General features: G+C 44.5%; 4 protein-coding genes across 8 annotated transcripts; 2 read left to right on the top strand and 2 right to left on the bottom strand.

Moving 5' to 3' along the window:
• The first annotated feature begins 721 nt into the window (after nucleotides 1–721).
• Nucleotides 722–2,537, top strand: cplane2 (ciliogenesis and planar polarity effector 2). The gene is made up of 5 exons (XM_062458605.1): nucleotides 722–1,107; nucleotides 1,218–1,370; nucleotides 1,539–1,663; nucleotides 1,780–1,919; nucleotides 2,008–2,537. Exons 1-5 carry the CDS (start codon nucleotides 996–998, stop codon nucleotides 2,240–2,242), a joined length of 765 nt encoding a protein of 254 aa, XP_062314589.1. The 5' UTR covers nucleotides 722–995; the 3' UTR covers nucleotides 2,243–2,537.
• si:ch73-15b2.5 (rho guanine nucleotide exchange factor 19) lies at nucleotides 2,472–5,595 on the bottom strand. 4 transcript variants are annotated; one of them, XM_062458561.1, is made up of 13 exons: nucleotides 5,486–5,595; nucleotides 5,190–5,340; nucleotides 4,967–5,110; nucleotides 4,818–4,873; nucleotides 4,431–4,672; nucleotides 4,149–4,309; nucleotides 3,917–4,069; nucleotides 3,690–3,819; nucleotides 3,516–3,590; nucleotides 3,278–3,370; nucleotides 2,972–3,120; nucleotides 2,711–2,872; nucleotides 2,472–2,611 (listed from the first exon to the last, which is right to left on the bottom strand). In XM_062458561.1, exons 2-13 carry the CDS (start codon nucleotides 5,324–5,326, stop codon nucleotides 2,548–2,550), a joined length of 1,566 nt encoding a protein of 521 aa, XP_062314545.1. In that variant the 5' UTR covers nucleotides 5,327–5,340; nucleotides 5,486–5,595; the 3' UTR covers nucleotides 2,472–2,547. The 4 variants fall into 4 exon arrangements, with proteins under 4 accessions (XP_062314545.1, XP_062314554.1, XP_062314564.1 ...); XM_062458570.1 differs by having other exon boundaries at nucleotides 5,190–5,337; nucleotides 5,486–5,552; XM_062458580.1 differs by lacking the exon at nucleotides 5,486–5,595 and having other exon boundaries at nucleotides 4,524–4,672; nucleotides 5,190–5,464.
• Nucleotides 5,596–5,744: 149 nt separating this feature from the next.
• Nucleotides 5,745–13,250, bottom strand: ddi2 (DNA-damage inducible protein 2). Of its 2 annotated transcripts, XM_062458547.1 has the most exons (10): nucleotides 12,761–13,247; nucleotides 12,348–12,468; nucleotides 11,838–12,131; nucleotides 10,715–10,841; nucleotides 10,402–10,529; nucleotides 10,147–10,275; nucleotides 9,835–9,938; nucleotides 9,532–9,724; nucleotides 8,857–8,908; nucleotides 8,414–8,502 (listed from the first exon to the last, which is right to left on the bottom strand). In XM_062458547.1, the coding sequence occupies exons 1-9, from the start codon at nucleotides 12,896–12,898 to the stop codon at nucleotides 8,898–8,900; spliced, it is 1,245 nt and encodes a 414-aa protein (XP_062314531.1). In that variant the 5' UTR covers nucleotides 12,899–13,247; the 3' UTR covers nucleotides 8,414–8,502; nucleotides 8,857–8,897. The 2 variants fall into 2 exon arrangements, with proteins under 2 accessions (XP_062314522.1, XP_062314531.1); XM_062458538.1 differs by lacking the exon at nucleotides 8,857–8,908 and having other exon boundaries at nucleotides 5,745–8,502; nucleotides 12,761–13,250.
• Nucleotides 13,251–15,484: 2,234 nt separating this feature from the next.
• Nucleotides 15,485–18,091, top strand: si:ch73-361p23.3 (tumor necrosis factor receptor superfamily member 9). Its single transcript, XM_062467863.1, has 7 exons — nucleotides 15,485–15,699; nucleotides 16,264–16,371; nucleotides 16,555–16,692; nucleotides 16,791–16,866; nucleotides 17,041–17,228; nucleotides 17,391–17,513; nucleotides 17,656–18,091. The coding sequence occupies exons 1-7, from the start codon at nucleotides 15,612–15,614 to the stop codon at nucleotides 17,739–17,741; spliced, it is 807 nt and encodes a 268-aa protein (XP_062323847.1). The 5' UTR covers nucleotides 15,485–15,611; the 3' UTR covers nucleotides 17,742–18,091.
• The last annotated feature ends 1,636 nt before the right edge of the window (nucleotides 18,092–19,727 follow it).

Raw genomic sequence — 19,727 nt, 5'->3', positions numbered from 1 at the left:
ATGTATAATAGAGCATAGTATAAAATAATGAAATGAATCAGAGAATATGTACATTGAATAAGTATTTTGACCTGGGAAGAAGACAGAACCCTGTGTGTGTGTTAGGAATTTAATTATCTGCAGTATGAATCAAGGATTTACTCATGTTTAGTAGTTGTATTCCCAACAGATGTGGTTACATTCTGTTAAAGGCACTAGAGATATTCCACAAACACAAGCCTTGTAGTTTTTCCAGATGGGAGTGTACATGATGCAGCAATGTAAGGGCAGCATCATCTAGACTTCTACTCTTCATGTAGGCAAACTGGAGTTGATCTGCCAGGTTCTGGACTGTCTCTTGTAGTTACAAAAGTATCAGACATTCAAAACTCTTCATCACCACTGATGTAAGAGCTAAAAGTTGGAAGTCATTGGGAAGTTTGGGTCTGCTCTTCTTTGGAACAAGGCAGATGGCAGAGGGTCTGTGGGAAGGCAAGCAGTGCAGAGGGCGTTAAAAAACGCTGTAGTTAGTATCTCATAATTATGACTTACGTATCTCATAATTATGACTTAATTTGTCATCTTTTTTTTTTTTTTTTTTACTGGCGGAAATGGGCTTCCATAGCTTCCATATCCATATGGTTGAGTATGATTTGAGTATGACAAATTTCCCCGACACAATAGTGATCACTGGTTGAGAAAAATCCTCGCAGTTGTGAAGCCGCCTGGTGTTTGAAATGTGCAAATGCATCTCTTGAGTCTTGAATGGATAAAAGTATGGATAGGGGACTTTTATTCTGAAATGTTATGGTTGTCAAGGAACTTGCAAGAGTTTGAGGAAGAGACTACGGTAGCTACAAGTAGCATGTATGTTATCCATGTATGCTGTTATCTACCGAAACTTGATCTATTTTGATAATTGTTATCACATTTTAATTGATGAACTGCAGCAAGATAACTATTGTAATTATTTAATCTGATGACCACATTTAGCTTAATATATATGCCTAGGCGATATGGCAGTAATGCTTGATCCAGGGTCATTAATAGTAGCGGATTGGCATCGATCCTTAGAGAGCAAGGACTTTTTTGGTCGAATTCTGTTCAAGAAAAGACGCAGACACTTTGGTGGGAACCTTTTTGATGTTTACATCGTAACCAGTAATACGTTCAATGTCTCATAACATATTATAGTTCATTTAAGTCTGCACCCTTGTTTTACTAGAATTGCGTTTTAGGTCTTTTAGAGGCTCCAGTGATGCCTCCCAATGTTGCTGTGGACACAGCCCACTACAAGGTCTTCCTCTCGGGGAAAAGCGGAGTGGGCAAGACGGCGCTTGCTGCGCGTCTGGCTGGACTGAACATTCCAAAGTTGCACTACGAAACAACAGGCAGGGCGACCTATGTTCTTCCTTATGCTTTCTATGTAAAACTAAGCTATCTAGCAAGCACATTTGCGATAGAAAAAAATCAATTCAGGCAAGAACCTCAACATTTAGCCAGTTCTGCTAACAGTAAAGTGGTATTTAACATGGTTTGAGATCGACAATGTCTTGCAGGAATTGAAGCCACGGTGATTTATTGGCCTGTGAAGCTTAGAGAGAGTGGACGCGTGCTCTTCTTCCGCTTGCAGCTGTTCGACTGTGGGGAGAACGCCTTGCGTAGATTTGACCATTTGCTTCCAGTATGCATGATGTACCACATTCACATCACACACACGGAATATGATTCAACAAAACAGCAACATTAAATCACGGAATAAAAAGTGAAAGACTGCAGTGTTTGTATCTTGTGTTTCAGTCTTGTAAGGAACAGGTGGACGCCATCCTCTTTCTCTTCTCGTTTACTGACAGAGCCTCATTTGATGACCTGACCAACCAGATTGCCAAGAGCCGGTCTGAACCCTCAGACAGAGCTGTCAGACTGGTGGTTGGAACAAAGTATCCTACAACACCCATGTTTAGGAAACAGGAAACTTTGCATGTTTAAATCGATGAAATCCATCTTTGCCCTTGACAGTGCTCTCAGGTTCGACCTCTTCATGCACACGGATGTGACACAGAGCGAGGTCGGAAGCTTCCAGGAGGTCCTGGGGCTGCCTGTGTTCTGTGTGGGGGGTGAGGTCAGCGACGGGCTGGGTGAGGTGGCACCCCTCCTCAACTGCCTGGCTGAGCATCTATGGCATCAGGACTGCGTGGCAGCCAGCAAGACCACCACCCTCCCCTTCCAGCCAGGAATGACGAGTATGAGCTCAATGAACTGAAATGCATTGGTCAGTTGGACTACAGTGTACGCATCGCAAATGGAACCCAGAGGGCATAAAGGATGACCTCGGAGCAGCAACAGAACATTTGTGATGAGATGACATGCAGTTTTGATGGTTGGTAGGTTTGCCAGTGAACCACCCAATGTCATAAAGATTTGTTAACAATGTACTTTATAGTATTCAAAATGTATATTGAACCAGGGACACATCTCCAACTGCACACATCTGAAGATTTAGAACAAAGACAAGTTTAATATACATTTATGAATTTAAAAAAAGTGTGAAGAGCATTCATCGTTGTCTCAAGGATCTGTCACTGTTGACTTTGTAGTGGATAGAGCCTTCATCCATGTCTGTAGGTCGGACCTTAAACACATTTACGGCATATAAATTAGAGAACATTCTACCTCCTCAGTCGCCATTTAGGTTTTACATTCGAGATGGTACAACGCAGCAGATTCTCACATTGTGTGCGACACCAGTATGAGGGCAATGGCCTGGCCTGCATGGTTCCGAGACAGTCGCAGCAAGAAGGATTCCGAGGGCAGACCAGTGACCTCTTTTAACGGCTCCGTGCACACATGGCTGGGAAACGCAGCATAATCCAGCACACTGAAACGCAGACCCCTGTGAGGTAGAGAAGAGGAGGTATTGGTTTGTGATGAACATGAGTGAAACGACGAAGCAATGTGTTGTGCGGGAATCCCCACGTGTGTAAACCCCTACTTTTTCAAGGAGATCAGCAACAAGTCATTGAAGAGGTGGATGTAGATTTCCTTGAAGGTCACCTTGGTGCCCCACGAGCTTCCCAGCAGCGGCTGCCTCAGAGAGCCCTCATGCACCAGATAACGTCCACTAATGATCAAAGCGATTGACTGGTGAGAGGAGAAAAATGTTTGTGAGATGCAATGTTTCTACTTTGAGGCATCCCTGACATATTTGGGTAAAAGGGATTTCCGTCACCGGTTCCCCTCTCAGTCAAGAAGTGAAAGTTCTCACAGACGTCACCCGAGTAGCACGAGAAAGAATAACCTTGACTTTGCGGAAGTACACAAGCTTCTCCAAGTGTACTAGTTCCTCAATCTGTTTCATCCGCTGGGTCTGCTCATTACACTCCGACACAATCTGGTCTCAGCAGCAGAGATGGACAAGGGGAGGAAATTATACATTTTATGTAAAATAAAAATCTACAGTACCAGTCAAAAGTTTGGACACAATAGGAAAATGTGTCCAACTTTTGACTGGTCATTTACATCTATGGATCCCCCACCTTGTGTATAGCTTCGATAGCCTCTCTGAGACAAGGAACTGACTCTGAGTCTTTTTCAGTCAACTTCACGATGCTCTGAAATGACAGCAGAGATTCACTGGACTGGCAGACATGGTCCCTGGCTACTGAGTCACGCGTGTCTTTGAGGCTGGAAAAAAATGTCTTCATTGTTACCTCCATTATAATCTTCAGACGAGTAATTCGCTGGAATGGCAGGACCAGGAAGGACTTCAGCCTCTGTCTTTGACACACCGAATCACTCTCTAGCTTTGTCACCGCAAGCAGAAACTCCCTGTTCTCCTGCCTAAATGAAGAGCATAAAACAGCAGTGTAAACAAACAGCAGTGTAAACAAAAGACAAGTCAAAACAAGGACCCTCCAAAGACTCAGTGGAGACTAACAGCAGCCTCTTGAAGAGGGCCTCCTGGTACATCATGTTGGTCACGTAGGGCACGTAGAGGGAGCGAAACACCGGGCAGTGGCGCAGGACAATGTCCCCAACCTGGGATATCATCACATCCTCCCCCAGGCGAACCTCGAGGTCCTTCAGAAACCTGGGAGAATGAGTACACAAAGAGGAACATTGATACGACCATGACACAGGATGTGCAAATCGAATCAAAAGAGCCTCACCTCTCACTAGCTGTCTGCACGACGCAGAGGTTAGAGAACAGAATGCGATGCTCCATCTTAGACAGGGTCAGTCTCAGTGTCTTCGATGTGAAGAAGTGATTGATGACGACACCTAGGCTCTTCAGATAGGACGCCTCAGAGACGATCATCTCAAACTTGGACTTCGGAAAACCAAAAGGCAAACATTGCACATCGAGTGGACGGTACGACAAACGTGAATGTACAAGAGGAAACTAACTGGGTTTGTACAGGGTCGACGTGTTCGGTGCCCACATGCAGTACCTCCTGTAGGCGAATCTCTCCAAGGGCCAGGGAGGTGAGCAGCCTTCGCTCCCTCACCTCGGCAAGTTCCTGCCAAAGTGTACACGGCGTCACCTTGAGGATGTGCTGTGGGGGGGAGGCGGTGTCCAGACTGGTGCAAGGTGGGCTCTGAAGGCCCAGGAGACACTGGGAGGTCACTAGCTTGGACAAGTTCATCATGTCACCTTTTCCAGAGGTTTTACAATAGTCCTGATACAGAGGGCCTGGGAAGGAATTAGTGGATGAAACCAGGTAAAGCAAGGCACGCATGGTGACAATTCACTATTTGAGACCCATCAACACAGGTAGTGATTTAATAAACACCAACAAAAGGAATAATGCACTCAAATCTCACTGTTGAATACTTACAACCATGAATGTACTTGGATTTAAAATTTGTTGCAGGTTTATGCTTTCCAAATGACCTAGAAAGAACAAAATCACTTTAGGAAGCCACTTCCTTAAGGTTAGAAGGTAATTGATGCAATTAATTTGTTTGCAGTTATATAAACTTATACCATTGGTGTTTGGCCTTTGAGTCTGAGGAGTCCTTGTTCTGGTCAGGCACAGGGCATGGCTGGGACTCAGGTGAGTCACACCCTCCATGACCCCACATATGGAAAGCCACAGACTTGAGTGCTGAGGTTATGCCCCCAGGAGTGCTAACCACAGAACACTACACCGTTATCACACAACAACAAATATGGAAATCTAAACTTTGTATATGGTGAAGCTGTATACCCAAACAAGTGGTCCAGTTGGTTTGCAGCCTCGCTCCCCTTATCCTCGGTTACACCGTTCATCTGTTTGGTGCGACCCTCAGCACTCGCATAATCACTGTTATCAGACCAGGAACAACCAAGGTCATGCTGAGACATTGTGCGCTCACCTGCTGACAGAAGACAGGCCAGTGTTGTCAGACATACGCACACATGCAGTAGTTGATTGATCCCGGGAAGTAAAGAAATTCACAAAACTATTATGGATGTAAAGCTTGTGCACGATAGGATTAGATCATCACAAGTGACAAGACCAACCTGCTTCAGCAGGGATTCGGCAGTCATTAGGTACAGCTGGGCGTTGCTGTGACTCGTTACATCATCAAGCACCCCAATCACAACAAGTACTTGCAGGTGTGCAGGCTTAGGAACATTCTTGCAACGTGAGGAGACCCCGACCCTAAAACTGCATAAAAAGCTTCAGGGATGTAAAAACAAAGGACAGACAGATCTTAAGCATATTTTAAATTCCAAACTTGAAAAGGATGGGGAAGATAGAACACTCAAATGACGCTAATTAGAAACAAACAGTTTTTTTTATTTTTTTTATTTGCATGTTTAAATTTGGTACAAGATAAAAGTAAATACTTTGATCAGCCTGCCTGATGTTGGGACATCGGCATAAAATAATTATTCTTATCCTAAGTTGTTTTGACAGCTTGACCAGATGACACCTATTGAAGATGGATGATTTCACTAATGATGATGCTATATAATTAGGTGAAACTGGAACTACTGAAAGGTCTAAAATCAATATATCGGAATTTCTAAGATGTGCTATGCCAGTGTTGCAAGCACAACACACTGAAGACAATCTCCTAACCCTACCAGCTCACTTTCACATTAAATGGCCCAAAATCTATGCATTGCTTTCATACCACATATTCCCATTGATCTGACCTAAAATACTGGTTTATCAACCATAAAAACACCCTTAAATCCCAGAAGATTGGCAATGGCTGCATGACAGGATGACTTGCCATGACTGCTAAGTGATGAAAAGGATTAAGCAGCACGCATAGAAACACCTCCTGAAATGTAGCAGTATCCACAGTGTTAGTGTTTGAATAGGCTTGGTTGGCTTTATTTAAAGAATTGAGGATCGTTTTAGTCAAAGCAAAGGAAAATAACTAACAGGAAAAACAAAACAACTCACCCCCCCTAAAAAAAATAAAATAAAAAAAAAACATTTCAGCTTTAAAATGACTACTGGGGCATGGCTAGAACGTTGATATAATATCTACCTCAGTGAATCAGGTTCTACCTCACACAGAAAACTAATCATCGATGGATATCCTCTCGCTCATTACTCCATCAATTAGGTGTTCAAATGTAATTAGAACCAAGTACATGGGGGCCTTTAAAATATTTGGGGCAAAAACATCGATGCGAGGACATTTAACATACCAAATCCAATTTTTTAAAAACCCATCAAACAAAGGCCTTCGGAGACACCAACAGTAGCTGAATGCACACACTCACCCCCACCTACTAAACCCAGTTAACAAATGCCAGCTGTTTTTAGCTTTATGGTCTGTCAGACACACACACAGCGTTGAACCCCCCTTTCTCCCTGTAGCAGAAGGAACAAGCGGCTGAGATGTCAGTATCAAGAACGAGACAAAGGTATAAAAACACTAAAGATGTCGAGAGGAGAGCGTGCAGGCCTTCTCAGGTGGGCACAGTGATGTTTCGGGCCAGAAGGGCCATCAGAGCCAGCTCCACACTCCCCCGGGCTTGTTCCAGAGCCTCGGCCGCCTCCCCGGCAGAGAAACCAGCCGCCTGGATCCTCTGGATGTGCTCTGACGGAAACCGTCCCGGCGAGAGTCCTGGAGCGGAGAACAGCCGGGCGGAGGAGCTGGCCTCGGGGTTGGAGGGGGAGGAGGAGAGGGGCGACACGCCGGGGGCCTCCTCCGGGGAGCCCACGGCCAGCGACAAGGGGCTCATCTGACCGGGCTCCAGCCGGAGGTCGAGAGCGTCCGGGGCGTCGGAGGCGCCCGAGGCTCTTCCGTCGGCCACGCCCCGCCCCTGCTGACCCTCCGGGGGCTCCCGGAGGGTCAGGTTGCCTTGACGAGGAGAGGGGCCCTCCGTTTCCGTCACGCCGGCATCCTCCGACCCGCGTCTGTCCGCTCTCCTTCCCCAGGAGCGGTCCGAGGCCTGCGGACGTCCCTGTCCCTTCGTCGCCTCGGTGGCCGTCTCCGTCCCAGGGCTCTCCTCCTCCTGGCCGGAGGAGCTCGGCGCCAGACACGCGGGCGGCGCCCCTCTGGCAGGCACAGCAGCGTGGTTTGTTTTGGCATCGCTCGTGTCTGCACCAGCGGTGATGATGGCAGTAGAGGGGGGAGGGTCGGGGTTCTCAGGGGTCGGGGCGGTCCGGAGGGGCTCCGCTTGGCGGTTGCCGTCCAGTCCCTCGGCATCCAAGCGAAAGGGACGGGAGGGGGAGCAGGAGGCGCTGCGGTCCTGGGCCGGGGCGTGGCTGTTGGACACCAGCAGCTCGTGGAGCTCCAGCAGGGCTGCGGCCAGGGAGGGGATGTGGTCTGAGCCGGGGCCACGCTCGCCCTCTGGCTGGTCCCTCTCAGACGGCACCGCTCCCTGGGAGGAGGGAGACTCCATATCAGCAGAGCCGGGCTGCTGGTCCGGCACGCCATCGCGGGCCGAGGCTGGGATACAGGTCCCCAGGGGCAGGGAGGGGGCAGTGGACATGGGCTGATGTTGGGGACTGCCTTCCCCCTCTGTGGCCCGTGGAGCCCTCGGAGATGTCCCCTCGGTACTGGCTGACACGTCCCCTTCCTGCTCCATGGGCTGTGTGGGGGACAGATCATCTGGGTGGGGGAGGAGCTGGCCTTCCGCCCCCGCCTCGGAGCCAGTGTCCGCCTCTGGAGCAGTGGGTACCTGACCCTCTGCATCTGCTGGTGGAGGAGTGCCAGTCGCAGCCTTGTCTGCTGGGGGAGGGGAGGACGTGGACAGTAGGTCTAGAGCTGACGGGGTGGGTGGAGGAGGTAGGGTAGGGTTGGTAGTAGCTGGGGGAGAAGCTTTGGGGGCTGTAGGAGCGGTGGCCTGGATCTGGGACGAGGACCCAGGAACTCCCGGGAAGCCAGGCTGGCTGGGGCTCTGCCCCGCTGTCGGAGCCTGGTGCATGGAGGCTGGAGCTGATTCGGAGCGGCCCAGGTTTCGGAGATGGCTTGGCGTAGACGAGGTTGAGGTGGCTGTTTGATTGAGGGGTCTGGGCATTGGGAATGGTGAGGAGCTTGGTGAGGTAGTTTGTCCATCTGCAGTGTCTATCATGGTAGAAACGGCAGAATCATAATGATTAGAAGCAAACTCAAGTTGGAAACGTCGGAAACCTGCTATGGATCAGTCTCACAAACCATGCTTTTTGTTTTTGGGTCCATGCCAGCTTTTGAAATGAAATATGATACATAGAAATGATGAGACACCTAATCATCGACTTAACTTATAAACAGGAAAGACTTTCGTATGATAGTCGTTCGATAATTCCATTACCAGTTTTCCTATCATATCGCTTCCAATAAGCTGGAAATAATAGATCCGACAACAAAATATGTAGAGCGGAGAAAAGGAAAGAAACGTCATTGGACTTAGCTAGCTTGGTCTCTGTAGATGTGCAGTACCTGGTTGGTAGGACCCTCTCCAGCTGGCTTCTCCAAAAGAATCAGTGCTGTCCTGCTCAGGGTTAGGGCACACACCACACATCATGCAGAGGGACGCAGAGTTAGCACTCGCACAGAGCATGCGTCACACGGTCAACCTTTTCACTCCCAGTGGTGAAGAGTGTATCAGCCAAAGAACTAGGACCTAGGACCCTCAAAAAGGGGGTCACTGTACGATCACATCTGCTGTCATCTGACCTCTGAGAGCACAATTGGGCTCAAAGGTGGGAATTCTTTTTCCTGAACTGTAAAAACAAAACCTTTTTAACCAATTCACTTTCTAATAATAATAATACTTTCACCACACAAAACTTGACCGCAGCAATTATAAGGCCCCGCTTGAAGTCCCAACTTTAGAAGGCTTGTTTACCAGTTACATATGACGCAACTTGAACTTGGCCGCTGGTAAACTCGGGTCTCAATTTCACCACCTCCCGGGCCTTCTGCAGATACGTTTTCAAAGATGACATGAGGCGATGACACCAAGTGATCTTTATGCAGACGACTGCATAAACGGGGCTCGCGAGTCCGAAGCGTCGAAACCGGGCGCATGCAAACGTGGGCTCATGTCCGAACAAGCTGGGAGGTCCACTCCTCCCCGGCCCTCAAGGTTTCCCCTCCCCCGCTTCCCCTTACCGCTCTCCTGCACAGATCTCTCCAGCGCCTCAGCAAGCTCCCTGTCGGCCATTTCCTCTTGGCGAACGTCCTCGCGGCCCTCTGCCCCGTACGCCAGGCGGGCGCACTCAGGTAACTCCGATTCAGGCAAAAAGTGAGTTTCGGTGCCCGTGGTGCCAATCAGGACCAAGTTCTTCTTCAGGTCGATGGAACACTAAGGATAAAGATGGGAACATATGAATTTGGAGTGTCGTTTTCCACCCCGGAATGTAATGCTGTGACACACAGTGGGAGTTGTATTTCCGGGGGGGCCAGAGCAGATACCTGATGTCTCTTCAGCATGTCTAGGCCCAGCAACATGTCCATAGGCTGATCCTCCAGGATAGAGAAGGAGCAGGGCAAGAAGTCTCCTTCTATCTGCACTTGAGCTTGAGAAGACCAAACGCAAAAGACCAGGCACAGAGTTGCTTAGGTGACAGAATACACACTAGCTAAGGCACAGCCATGATTACAGTTCTGCTAAAAACTCACATCCGGAATAGATCTTGCCATAGTCGTAAACAGGTTGAATACAACTATAAACACTGAAATGCTACTGAAGTGGGAGGTTAAATCGTTGAAAGAGCAGAGCCGTACCCAGGTGCACTCTGCCGATGATCTTCTGGGTCCCCACGCCCTTGGCGATGCCTGCCCAGCGCCGGTCCACCAGACGCATGATGTTACAGCGCTCGGCACAGGCCTGACTCATGATTGTCATCTGGGCTCCTGGTGCGCCCAAGACCCCGCGGAGGTAAAGAGGAGGGGAGGAGGATGTGGATGTGAATGATCAGGCAACCTTTTTCACGGATTTACGTAGAAGGGACATATTAGAGACGCGTGGAATATGGTTACCTGAGTCCACAAAAGCCTTCACAGGATGCCCGTTGACTTTGCAGTTGATGTAGAGCATAACCACCTGCCCGAAACTCTCTGGAGCCTCTTCCATGGCAATGGTCATGTTTTCTTCAACATTATGCTGCCTGGGGCACAAAGATATGACGACACATTGTAGAGATGTTCCATAAGGACGTGGCAGACTAGCCTTGCGTACTTCAAATTGGTCAGACATTTATTGGTCTAGGGCCTATTTAGTTACCCCCCAGTCCCACCTCTGACCTGCATTCAAGCCCTCCATGTTGCTGCCCCACATTATTGAATAGACTACCTGATGTCCTCCTCAATCTTAGCCTGAGCGTCCAAGTCAAACGGGTCGGCAGTCAGCAGTCGGATCCTCTCCTGCTCCCTGCGCGCACGGTCCTGCTGCTGCTCCGACAGCACTTTAGTGAAACGCTCTGGAATACACACAGTCAGACCATATGAAGCTCTGGACTAGACGCAGTCAGACAATATGAAGCTCTGGACTAGACACAGTCAGACAATATGAAGCTCTGGACTAGACACAGTCAGACAATATGAAGCTCTGGACTAGACACAGTCAGACAATATGAAGCTCTGGACTAGACACAGACAATATGAAACTCTGGAATACACACAGTCAGACAATATGAAGCTCTGGACTAGACACTGTCAGACAATATGAAGCTCTGGAATACACACAGACAATATGAAACTCTGGAATACACACAGTCAGACAATATGAAGCTCTGGACTAGACACAGTCAGACGATATGAAGCTCTGGAATACACACAGTCAGACAATACAGTCTTTCCTCTAGGATTTTTTTTTTGCAGTGGGGACAAGTCTGTCCGAGCCCGAGCCCCCCCCCCCCGCGCTATCGCTATCGAATCGACATGTGCAATTTTGCTAGCAGGGGAAGAATACAAACAACGACAATCACCAGTTAACTTAATTTAAATTTGCAAGAACTATAGACTAATACAATAACAGGCTTAAATGAACTGACAACATAAGTTACGACTTACAGTTCTCAAGGACGCACACACGCAATCTCAACTGCGCTGTGAAGCGCGTGTCCGTGCTATTCTCCTATATGCACTCTAACAATCACTGCTTATAGACGGCCTAAAATGTTGTACAGCCCTATTTCTGATACCATGGCGGAAGACATTTTTTCAAAAAATCAACATAGCGGAAACACTGCAATATGAAGCTTGGACTAGACACAGTCAGACAATATGAAGCTCTGGACTAGACACAGTCAGACAATATGAAGCTCTGGACTAGACACAGTCAGACAATATGAAGCTCTGGAATAGACACAGTCAGACAATTTGAAGCTCTGGACTAGACACAGTCAGACAATATGAAGCTCTTAAATAGACACAGTCACACAATATGAAGCTCTTAAATAGACAAAGTCCCTCACCCAGGTCTCCACTTAGCAGGGCTTCAGCCAGCGGTGGGTTGCGCTCCTTGAGGAGCGACAGCTCGTGAGGGTTGGCCAGAAGCATCTGCTGGAGCAAGGCTGGATCATCCAGTCCCTGTGGAGAAGAAGCAGAGCCACCCAGGGTTGGGGGTGCAGGAGGGGGCGGAGAACGTTGCTGCTGCTGGGAGTTTGGAGACTGATGTGGCTGCTGCTGCTGCTGCCTTGTGGCAGGCCGTTGACTAGCAGTGGAGGTGCCTGGGACTGCGATGGAACTGAAGTCAATACGAGGCAGACCTAAGGAGTTAAGACGGAACAGGGAAGGTAACATTTTGACATGAGAATGGATTACACTTCAAAGTATATTGACCAATCTCACCTTTAAGTGATATTGGGGTTTATCGTTTCCAATGGATTTAAAGGGAAATCATTTGTTAACGTAATCAGAGAGAAATCAAGTATGGCTCTCATTCCTTCAGCTTCCTGAAGAGCAATTTCGAATCAACAATTTACCTGAGAAAGCTGGCGGAGGCCGTCTGTCAGCCTGTCTAAGAACCACCACATCCCCATCCTTCAAACCATAGGTCCCCAAGGCACGTGTCAGGTCTTTAAGAGGTTGCTCTATATATAATATCTGGAAAAACAGGTTAATAGATAAAGTAACAAATGTCTGGCAACAATCAGTGAGGCAAAATTCCCTTCATCTTCACAGTATAGAGAAACACCGAGTCATTTATGCTCTAGCTTATAATCAAAATACAGTGGCGAGAGCTCAAGTATCAGACAGACGTGTAGCTAGTCATCCAGATAACACTAAAAACAAGCAAAGCTAACAAGTTAGCTAGCCATTGCAAGTAGCTCCAAGACATATGCTAGCATAGTTAAGCTAGCTATATAGCTTAGCTAGCTAGCATCTTTTGTTTTACCTGAATTTCTCCAGCCGGGATCCCTGATTCTAGTTCACAAAGCGCTACGAAGTCTCTAAGTTCGAGCTCTGGAGACACATCTAGGGCAAATGTTGTTTCTGGAAGGTCCCTCGGTGCGCAGAATACGGTCACCAGCATTGCTGTTCTTGGGCTGGTCAGTGTAGCTAGCTAGCTAACTTGTAACTTGCTGTGATAGAATATTTTAGCTTGGGTGTAGTTTCTTGTATCACTCTCAAGCTAATAGCTAAATATGTCCGCGTATATTTGTAAGCAAACACAAATGTCAATAAAAACGCTCATCGAAGTGCAATTAGCTTACTAACATGACATAACGAAATGTCAAATGACATTCATGCCAACGAAACATTAAAATAGTGTCTGGTCGGTCCGTTTATTAGCTTTCGGTTCCACTTGTGAACCAAACAACCGTTACCGTATTCCGACAGCTGCCACATTTGCAATGTGTTGTCGTAATTACGATCGCCACCCTTTGACGACGCCACCACCACAATGTAAATCCGTTTTCCACCCCGATCACTACTCAGAAAGTATTTAAGTAGCTCAATTTATTCAACTGTGCAACCCATACCTATTACTTCTGGTACCACACTTTGGTCATTTACATATATGTTATGTGCAACTATAAGATATATAGAAATAGGTAGGCTATATGGTCAGGATATGATGTAACCTACATTACACTGTGAACAGAAGGTCGAAACTTAACCTGTCTGTCAGCTCATTATGAGAGTACGTTAAGTCTATTCTTAACTTACAGCCGTAAAAAATATGACAGTTTTTTCTCCATGGAGGAAGTTGCGTGTTAGCAGGAAACGTTGTAGACTATTTCCATGGAATCCAGTCTCAACTTCTGACTAAAAACAAACCAGTTTCCGTTAACCCACAGCCACACTTAGGAAGCAGTCTAGAGATTGTACATCTCTTGTAAAAAAAAAAAACTAAAAAAAAGACAAAAGAAAGTGCACTTCTTAATGTTTCTATACACGATATCCTGTTGTTCATAATATATAAACAAATCCTTATATAAACATTATTTGCCAGAGTGACACCCGTAAATACAATACAATAAAGTAGTCATGTTGACTTGGCTTTACATCACACTGTACTTTATTTTTAACCACTATCTGTCACTTTTTAAAGCCGATAGCACAACAACTTTCAGTGTGCCTCAGTGGGTCAGATCCTGCACTTCACATCCAGGTGGTGTGCCTCCAACAATCTTGTCCTCAATGTGCAGAAGGTGAAGGAGCTGATTGTGGGGCTGTAGTGGAGCATGTCTCCAACTTTACTTTTCTTGGAGTCCACATCAACAAGGACCTCTCCTGGAAATCAATGACCTTCTCCCTCATGAAGAAGGCCCAACAACGTCTGTATGAGGAGGCTGAGGAGGCTGAGGAGTGCCCACCTATACCCAGAATCATTCTTTAACCACTGCACCTGAGAGCATCTTGACCAGCTGCATCTCAGTGTGGTACAGTAAATCCACATCCTGCAGAAGGTCGTCAAGTCGGATCAGCATATCACCGGTACCCAGCTCCAAGCCATAAAATACAATCATCATATCAATGTAGACAGATGAGCAGAGCTCTCAGCATCAGCGATCCCACGCACCACCCCAACACCACCCCAACACCATCCCATGCACCACCCCAACACCACCGCTACAGGAGCCTCCCAGCCTCTACTACCAGGCTCACAAACAGCTTCTTCTTCCCCCAGGCTGTTACCCGACTGAACCCAACTACTCAATCACTCACTCATTCACTCACTCACTCACTCACTCACTCACTCACTCACTCACTCACTCACTCACTCACTCACTCACTATACTATTAAAAGATCTAAACTATCATCTCAGTATGCCTGCGCCTTGTCCATTAATTGTATATAGCGGGAGAAGTTATCCTTTACCTCTCAGCGTGAGAAATGGTTGAAATGCGTGAGAAATACAAAGTGTTGCGTGAGAGCGTGAGAAATGGCTGAAATGCGTGAGTCTCACAGCGAATGCGTGAGACTTGAGAGCCCTGGAAGTAATATTTTTTAAATATAGCTTAAAATAGACAAAGAATGGGTAAATGGGAATAGTAAGACAACATTTTTTACAGGTAATACAATTTTATTTAGGCATCCGACCGAGACATGATGCCAGATGTGTGTCAGATGATGAAACACAGATAGGCCCACACAGAACATCCTTGGACCGCTTTTCTATGGTAGGCTCAAAGGAAGGAAATTACGGGGATTTATTCATTCTAAAAATATAGTCTTTAGTTCCTTTTATCACAAAAATTTAAGCCAGTGAAATGTTGCCGTACATTTTTAATTCAATATGCATGAATTAGGCTACACTAGCCTAGGACATAATTAAATAGGCTTATTCATTCATATTGGGAGTGTAGTTTAAACAACTCTGCAATGCTTTGTAATACATTATTATGCTATGTTAAGGGTGGTTTTAGAAAATACAGTAACTTTTTTCTACTTACGTAAACAAACATTATGGCCATGCATTATAGCCAACTCGATATGGTATATATTTGGGTGTAGCCTATATTTCTAGGTCGGTCTATGTAGGCTAAAAGCAGTGAGGCAGATATTGTTCCGATGAATAACAAGCTGGTTACTATACATCAAGGAAAGGAGGCGTGTGCATAAAGGTTCAGTTGATTCAACACTAAGATCACACGCAGAGATACCAAAGTATCTGTCATCTGAGGTTTTGATCTTTTTGCATAGAGATTCTGATTTTAAATTGGTTTCTGTCTTTTGCCTTCTAAAGGTATAGTCTAGCAGCTGTGCTCATATCTAAGGCTTTTTCCCAAATCTCATAATGAACTTGAGTGGAATCAGTGTTCTTGTAACGCTAATGTGCTCTCTTAACGTTCCGGGACTGTATGTGGCTGGAGTGTGCGGTAAAGGTAAAGCAGCCTATATCCAAAATTACCATTGCTATGTCTAAACTGGTGTTACGGTATAGCCTATAGTTTTGAAGTCCTAATTTACATTGAGATAATGCTAATCATAATGGACATAAAGTATAGGCTAATCACATATTTATGTGATATGTGATATTTTTTATTTGTTAGATTCACTTTAAGTTATCCTCCTATTATTACTATATTATTTGTGCTTATACTACAGGTAGTTCAGACCTCGAAATGGGACTATCTGAGCCATGGTAGATACTAGGTTGTATGATATAGTCTACTATGGGGATATTCCTCTGCATCGAACATAGGTTATTAGTAAACACGTTTATTCATCATCATGTTACAATGTTCTGCATCTCTACTGAATATAAATGATCCAATTTGTATTGTCTTGCTGGTACTGAAGGGAAGAGTTTACCACTAAACTAACTTCAGGAACTTATCTTCTTGATATATCAGGATATATCCCAAATGTGCTGTGTTGCAGTCATGCCACGTCCTCTCTTGGTTTATTGATTCATTATATCTGTTCAATATATTTTCTTTATCAAGGTAAGAGGATAGATCCTAGAGAAGGGTGTGCTGACTGTTCCGAAAACACTTACCAGGCAACACCAAATGATTCACAGTTTTGTCAGCCATGTACCATTTGTTCCAACAGTAAGTCATACATCCCTTCTTATCTTTACATGTGTTTTTATACATTACCTGTATCTTCTGTCTTATCATATAGTCTGTCTCTCAATTGGTGATATTATTAGTAAGCCTATATACGGTATTAATGGTATTATTATCTAAGGCAAGGACAAGATAAGCATTGCCCAATTAATTTGTTCTATCTAGAGCGTTGGAGTGTAGAGGTGAACACGTGCACAAGGATTATGGACACAACCTGCAAATGCCAGGATGGATTTGTCCCCATGAATAACAAATCTTATGCATGCAAGTGTGACAAGGGATCAGGAATAAAGCATGTGGAAGGTAAAGGTTGAGCTCAAAATACATCATATGATTATCTTTAATGAGGTTTGTAGTCTGTTTGTGTTCATTTGCCATTGAGTCCAATTTCTTTGTCTTAGGTCAACCAATATGCCGTGAGTGCGAGAACGGATTCTTTACATCAGAAAAGGACGTTTCTTGTGTGAAATGGAAAGAGTTAGTACATTCAATAGTCTTTTCTATTTTGTGTATGATATGTTTAAATTATGTTTTTGATATGATGCTGTAACATAGTATAGACTTTACACTCAATATAACAATGTAATATAGTAGTGCTACATCTTTTCTTGCAGCATTGGAGACTTAACCTTGTATTTCCTTGTGTTCCAGATGTAGTAGTGGAGTTAGAGTGAATGGCACTAAGACGTCGGATGTGATCTGCAACAATAATTCAGAAATCAGGATTCTCCCCACTCCACCCCCCTCTCCTCTCACCATCCAGACGAGATTCTCCAAGAGACCCCCCCTTGAGCTGACTTCTCCTACCTTTATATCAACCCCCTCCAAAAACGAGAATGGTAGTTCAATTACAAACCTCAAATATGGTCAATGTTCTTTGCTCCCAGCTCTGTGGCATCTCCATGGCCAACTAATCTTATTTTGTATAATCTCAGCTAGCCAAGACTTGTGTCTAAAATATTGACGTAGACATTAACAACGGTGTTGTTTCTGTTCGACAGGAACATTACCCCTGACCTTAGGCTTAATCTTTGGACTTACTTTGCTGGTGTTGGTTTTCCTGACCTACAAATTTACCATCACTCCTTGTGTTGAAAACTACAAGTTGCAAATAGTAAAAACAGGTATGAGGCTCCTTTATAGATTATAAATTGGACTGTACCATATTCTTGTGCTTAAACGAGTTGGGAATGAGCAGGTAAACACTGTGCAGAGTATCTTTTACATTCATAGTCGATATGTATTCTGACTGTTTTTTTCCCCCAGCTCAGGACTCATGTCGAAGGCCAGTTGAGGAAAGTGGGGACAATACTCTGTCCTCTCTGGTTAAATCAGGTGCTGAGGAGCCATGATAGAACACAAACCATCCAAGAAAAAGAAAGTATCTTCATCACTGCCAGTATTTGTCAGTTAACTTATTCTGAAACATTGTCAATATTTGACATCAGTGTATTTTTTTGGGATTAAAGTGTATCAAATACAGTAAATCAACACATTTGTAAAAAGTTACTTATCAATCAACTCCTGTCTTACTTAGACATTGATGAATTTAGCTGACTAAGGACTGTCAATGCTAAATATATCTACTGTCTGATGTTACAGATGGGCTAACGACAAATTCTGAGAAACTGTTAAGTTTACTATTTCATAGGCATGTACATAATGAATGCTTTTCTGGATAAATATGTAGTTGCTGAAAATCTCTCTGTGTGAGAAATGTCTGTGTGCATTGCTTCTGGAGATGAGTAGGGCTTAGATTTTGTTTCTCTGATGTTATGATAATGTATTTCGATAAAGTTCTTTGGGTAATGTTGAGTTCTGAGAATCTGAGACGTTGGGACTTGAACTGGTGAAACAAAGAGACAAACAGGAGGAGGAGTGGTTTCAGAAGCAGAGTTAGAGGTTTCCCCTACAGTGGTTTTAAGCCTACCTCGTTTCCATGAGAAACCTGGTATGAGATTGAACCTGCAGAGTAGCAAATATATGAATACTGTCACATGATAAATAGTTTGTTAGTAATCATCTACTATTCAGGGCACAAAAATAATCAATTTATTAACTCTTTTACTCAGCACCTCGCATGTTAGATATTGCTTTAAATGGAAAGTCAAAAGATTTTCTGTCTAAAAACAACTTTTTCCTCTCCCTACTTTCGTCATTATTATGATTATTATCAGTTTCAGGGAAAGGTCACCACATTTGTCGTGGAAAAACAATCAGTGCACCTTGAACAGTGAAATGTCCTGGCACCTTGTTTAAAAAAAACGCATCAAAATGCAACAAGTCTGTTTTTTAAACGCGACAAATTCTGCTGTGTGTGTGCCTGTTTGCGTGCAAAGTAAAGGTATTTCAAGCACTATTTTATCTGTACCGTCACTTTCAAATGGATTTTTAATCTCTGTCAAATTGACTTGGCGCTGCTTTATTAAATGTACAGGATAGCAAGCTTCAGGGAGAAAAACAATGATCAAATTTTAATCTTACATTCTTTTTTTTTTTTTTTGGTACAAGATTGTTAGCAACACAAAGTGCTTTTGTCAGGGAGTCAAAGCAAGCGAGGTGAAGTTAGTTTCATATTCGACATTCGTCTCACATTCGGAAAACGCTACTTTGCAGCGTCGAGTTAGGGACCGGGTGAAAATTACCCATACAATTTTGAAAAATTATGACTTTTATAATGATTTTATGACAATAAAACCTCAAACAAACAGCAGAGTATTCCAACAATGTCTGGTATACTTCCACAGCCTTTAATTTTTCAATAATGTTTTTAAAAGAATGATAGAAAATCGCTAATCTCTGAAAATAGCATGAAATCCTCGCTAATCTCAATATCTTTTTCAAATTTGTGTCAAAAAATCTCAAATATACACCAGATTATTCTAATGTCTGGCCTACTTCCACACCCTTTACTTTTTCAATAAAACTTTTTTTTAAATGATAGAAAATCGCTAATCTCTGAAAATAGCATGAAATCCTCGCTAAACATCATAACTCTAATCTTTATTACTGTGGTATTAGTCATTTATTAAAACAAAGACATTATTTTTAGTGCAGGACATTTTTAGGCACTCCGTCTGTTGCAGGCAAGGCATTTCCAGTCTGTTTCTGTTCTGGCGGCGTTGAACTCTCTGTGGGTCATGTCCAAGCACTCTGCATGATACCACCTCATGCATTCAGAGCATGCAATCTATATAATGTCAAGTAGAAGAGTATTAATGAGAGTAGCAATTGTTGTTCATTCAGACGTCAAAGGATTATTCCAAACGCTATTCACTTAATAAAAACTGTGTTTAAGATATAGCAAAACTGTTCATTACTATGGGATTAACATCATC

The sequence above is a fragment of the Osmerus eperlanus genome, chromosome 1 (assembly GCF_963692335.1).
Source record: "Osmerus eperlanus chromosome 1, fOsmEpe2.1, whole genome shotgun sequence".
NCBI classification, from domain to species: Eukaryota; Metazoa; Chordata; class Actinopteri; order Osmeriformes; family Osmeridae; genus Osmerus; species Osmerus eperlanus.
This window is presented reverse-complemented; position numbering and strand designations above follow the sequence as displayed.

Excerpts from the sequence above, each read along its gene's own strand:
- cplane2 (XM_062458605.1), top strand. The coding sequence starts at position 996 with ATGGCAGTAATGCTTGATCCAGGGTCATTAATAGTAGCGGATTGGCAT. Across the intron at positions 1,108-1,217 it reads GAAAAGACGCAGACACTTTG|GTCTTTTAGAGGCTCCAGTG; the intron begins GTGGGAACCTTT and ends ATTGCGTTTTAG. Across the intron at positions 1,371-1,538 it reads GTTGCACTACGAAACAACAG|GAATTGAAGCCACGGTGATT; the intron begins GCAGGGCGACCT and ends AATGTCTTGCAG.
- si:ch73-15b2.5 (XM_062458561.1), bottom strand. The coding sequence starts at position 5,326 with ATGTCTCAGCATGACCTTGGTTGTTCCTGGTCTGATAACAGTGATTAT. Across the intron at positions 4,673-4,817 it reads ATCCAAGTACATTCATGGTT|GCCCTCTGTATCAGGACTAT; the intron begins GTAAGTATTCAA and ends ATTCCTTCCCAG. Across the intron at positions 3,820-3,916 it reads GCCCTCTTCAAGAGGCTGCT|GCAGGAGAACAGGGAGTTTC; the intron begins GTTAGTCTCCAC and ends CTCTTCATTTAG.
- ddi2 (XM_062458538.1), bottom strand. The coding sequence starts at position 12,898 with ATGCTGGTGACCGTATTCTGCGCACCGAGGGACCTTCCAGAAACAACA. Across the intron at positions 12,132-12,347 it reads GCCTCCGCCAGCTTTCTCAG|GTCTGCCTCGTATTGACTTC; the intron begins GTAAATTGTTGA and ends TTAACTCCTTAG. Across the intron at positions 10,530-10,714 it reads AAGATTGAGGAGGACATCAG|GCAGCATAATGTTGAAGAAA; the intron begins GTAGTCTATTCA and ends TTTGTGCCCCAG.
- si:ch73-361p23.3 (XM_062467863.1), top strand. The coding sequence starts at position 15,612 with ATGAACTTGAGTGGAATCAGTGTTCTTGTAACGCTAATGTGCTCTCTT. Across the intron at positions 15,700-16,263 it reads GGCTGGAGTGTGCGGTAAAG|GTAAGAGGATAGATCCTAGA; the intron begins GTAAAGCAGCCT and ends TTCTTTATCAAG. Across the intron at positions 16,693-16,790 it reads AGGAATAAAGCATGTGGAAG|GTCAACCAATATGCCGTGAG; the intron begins GTAAAGGTTGAG and ends TCTTTGTCTTAG.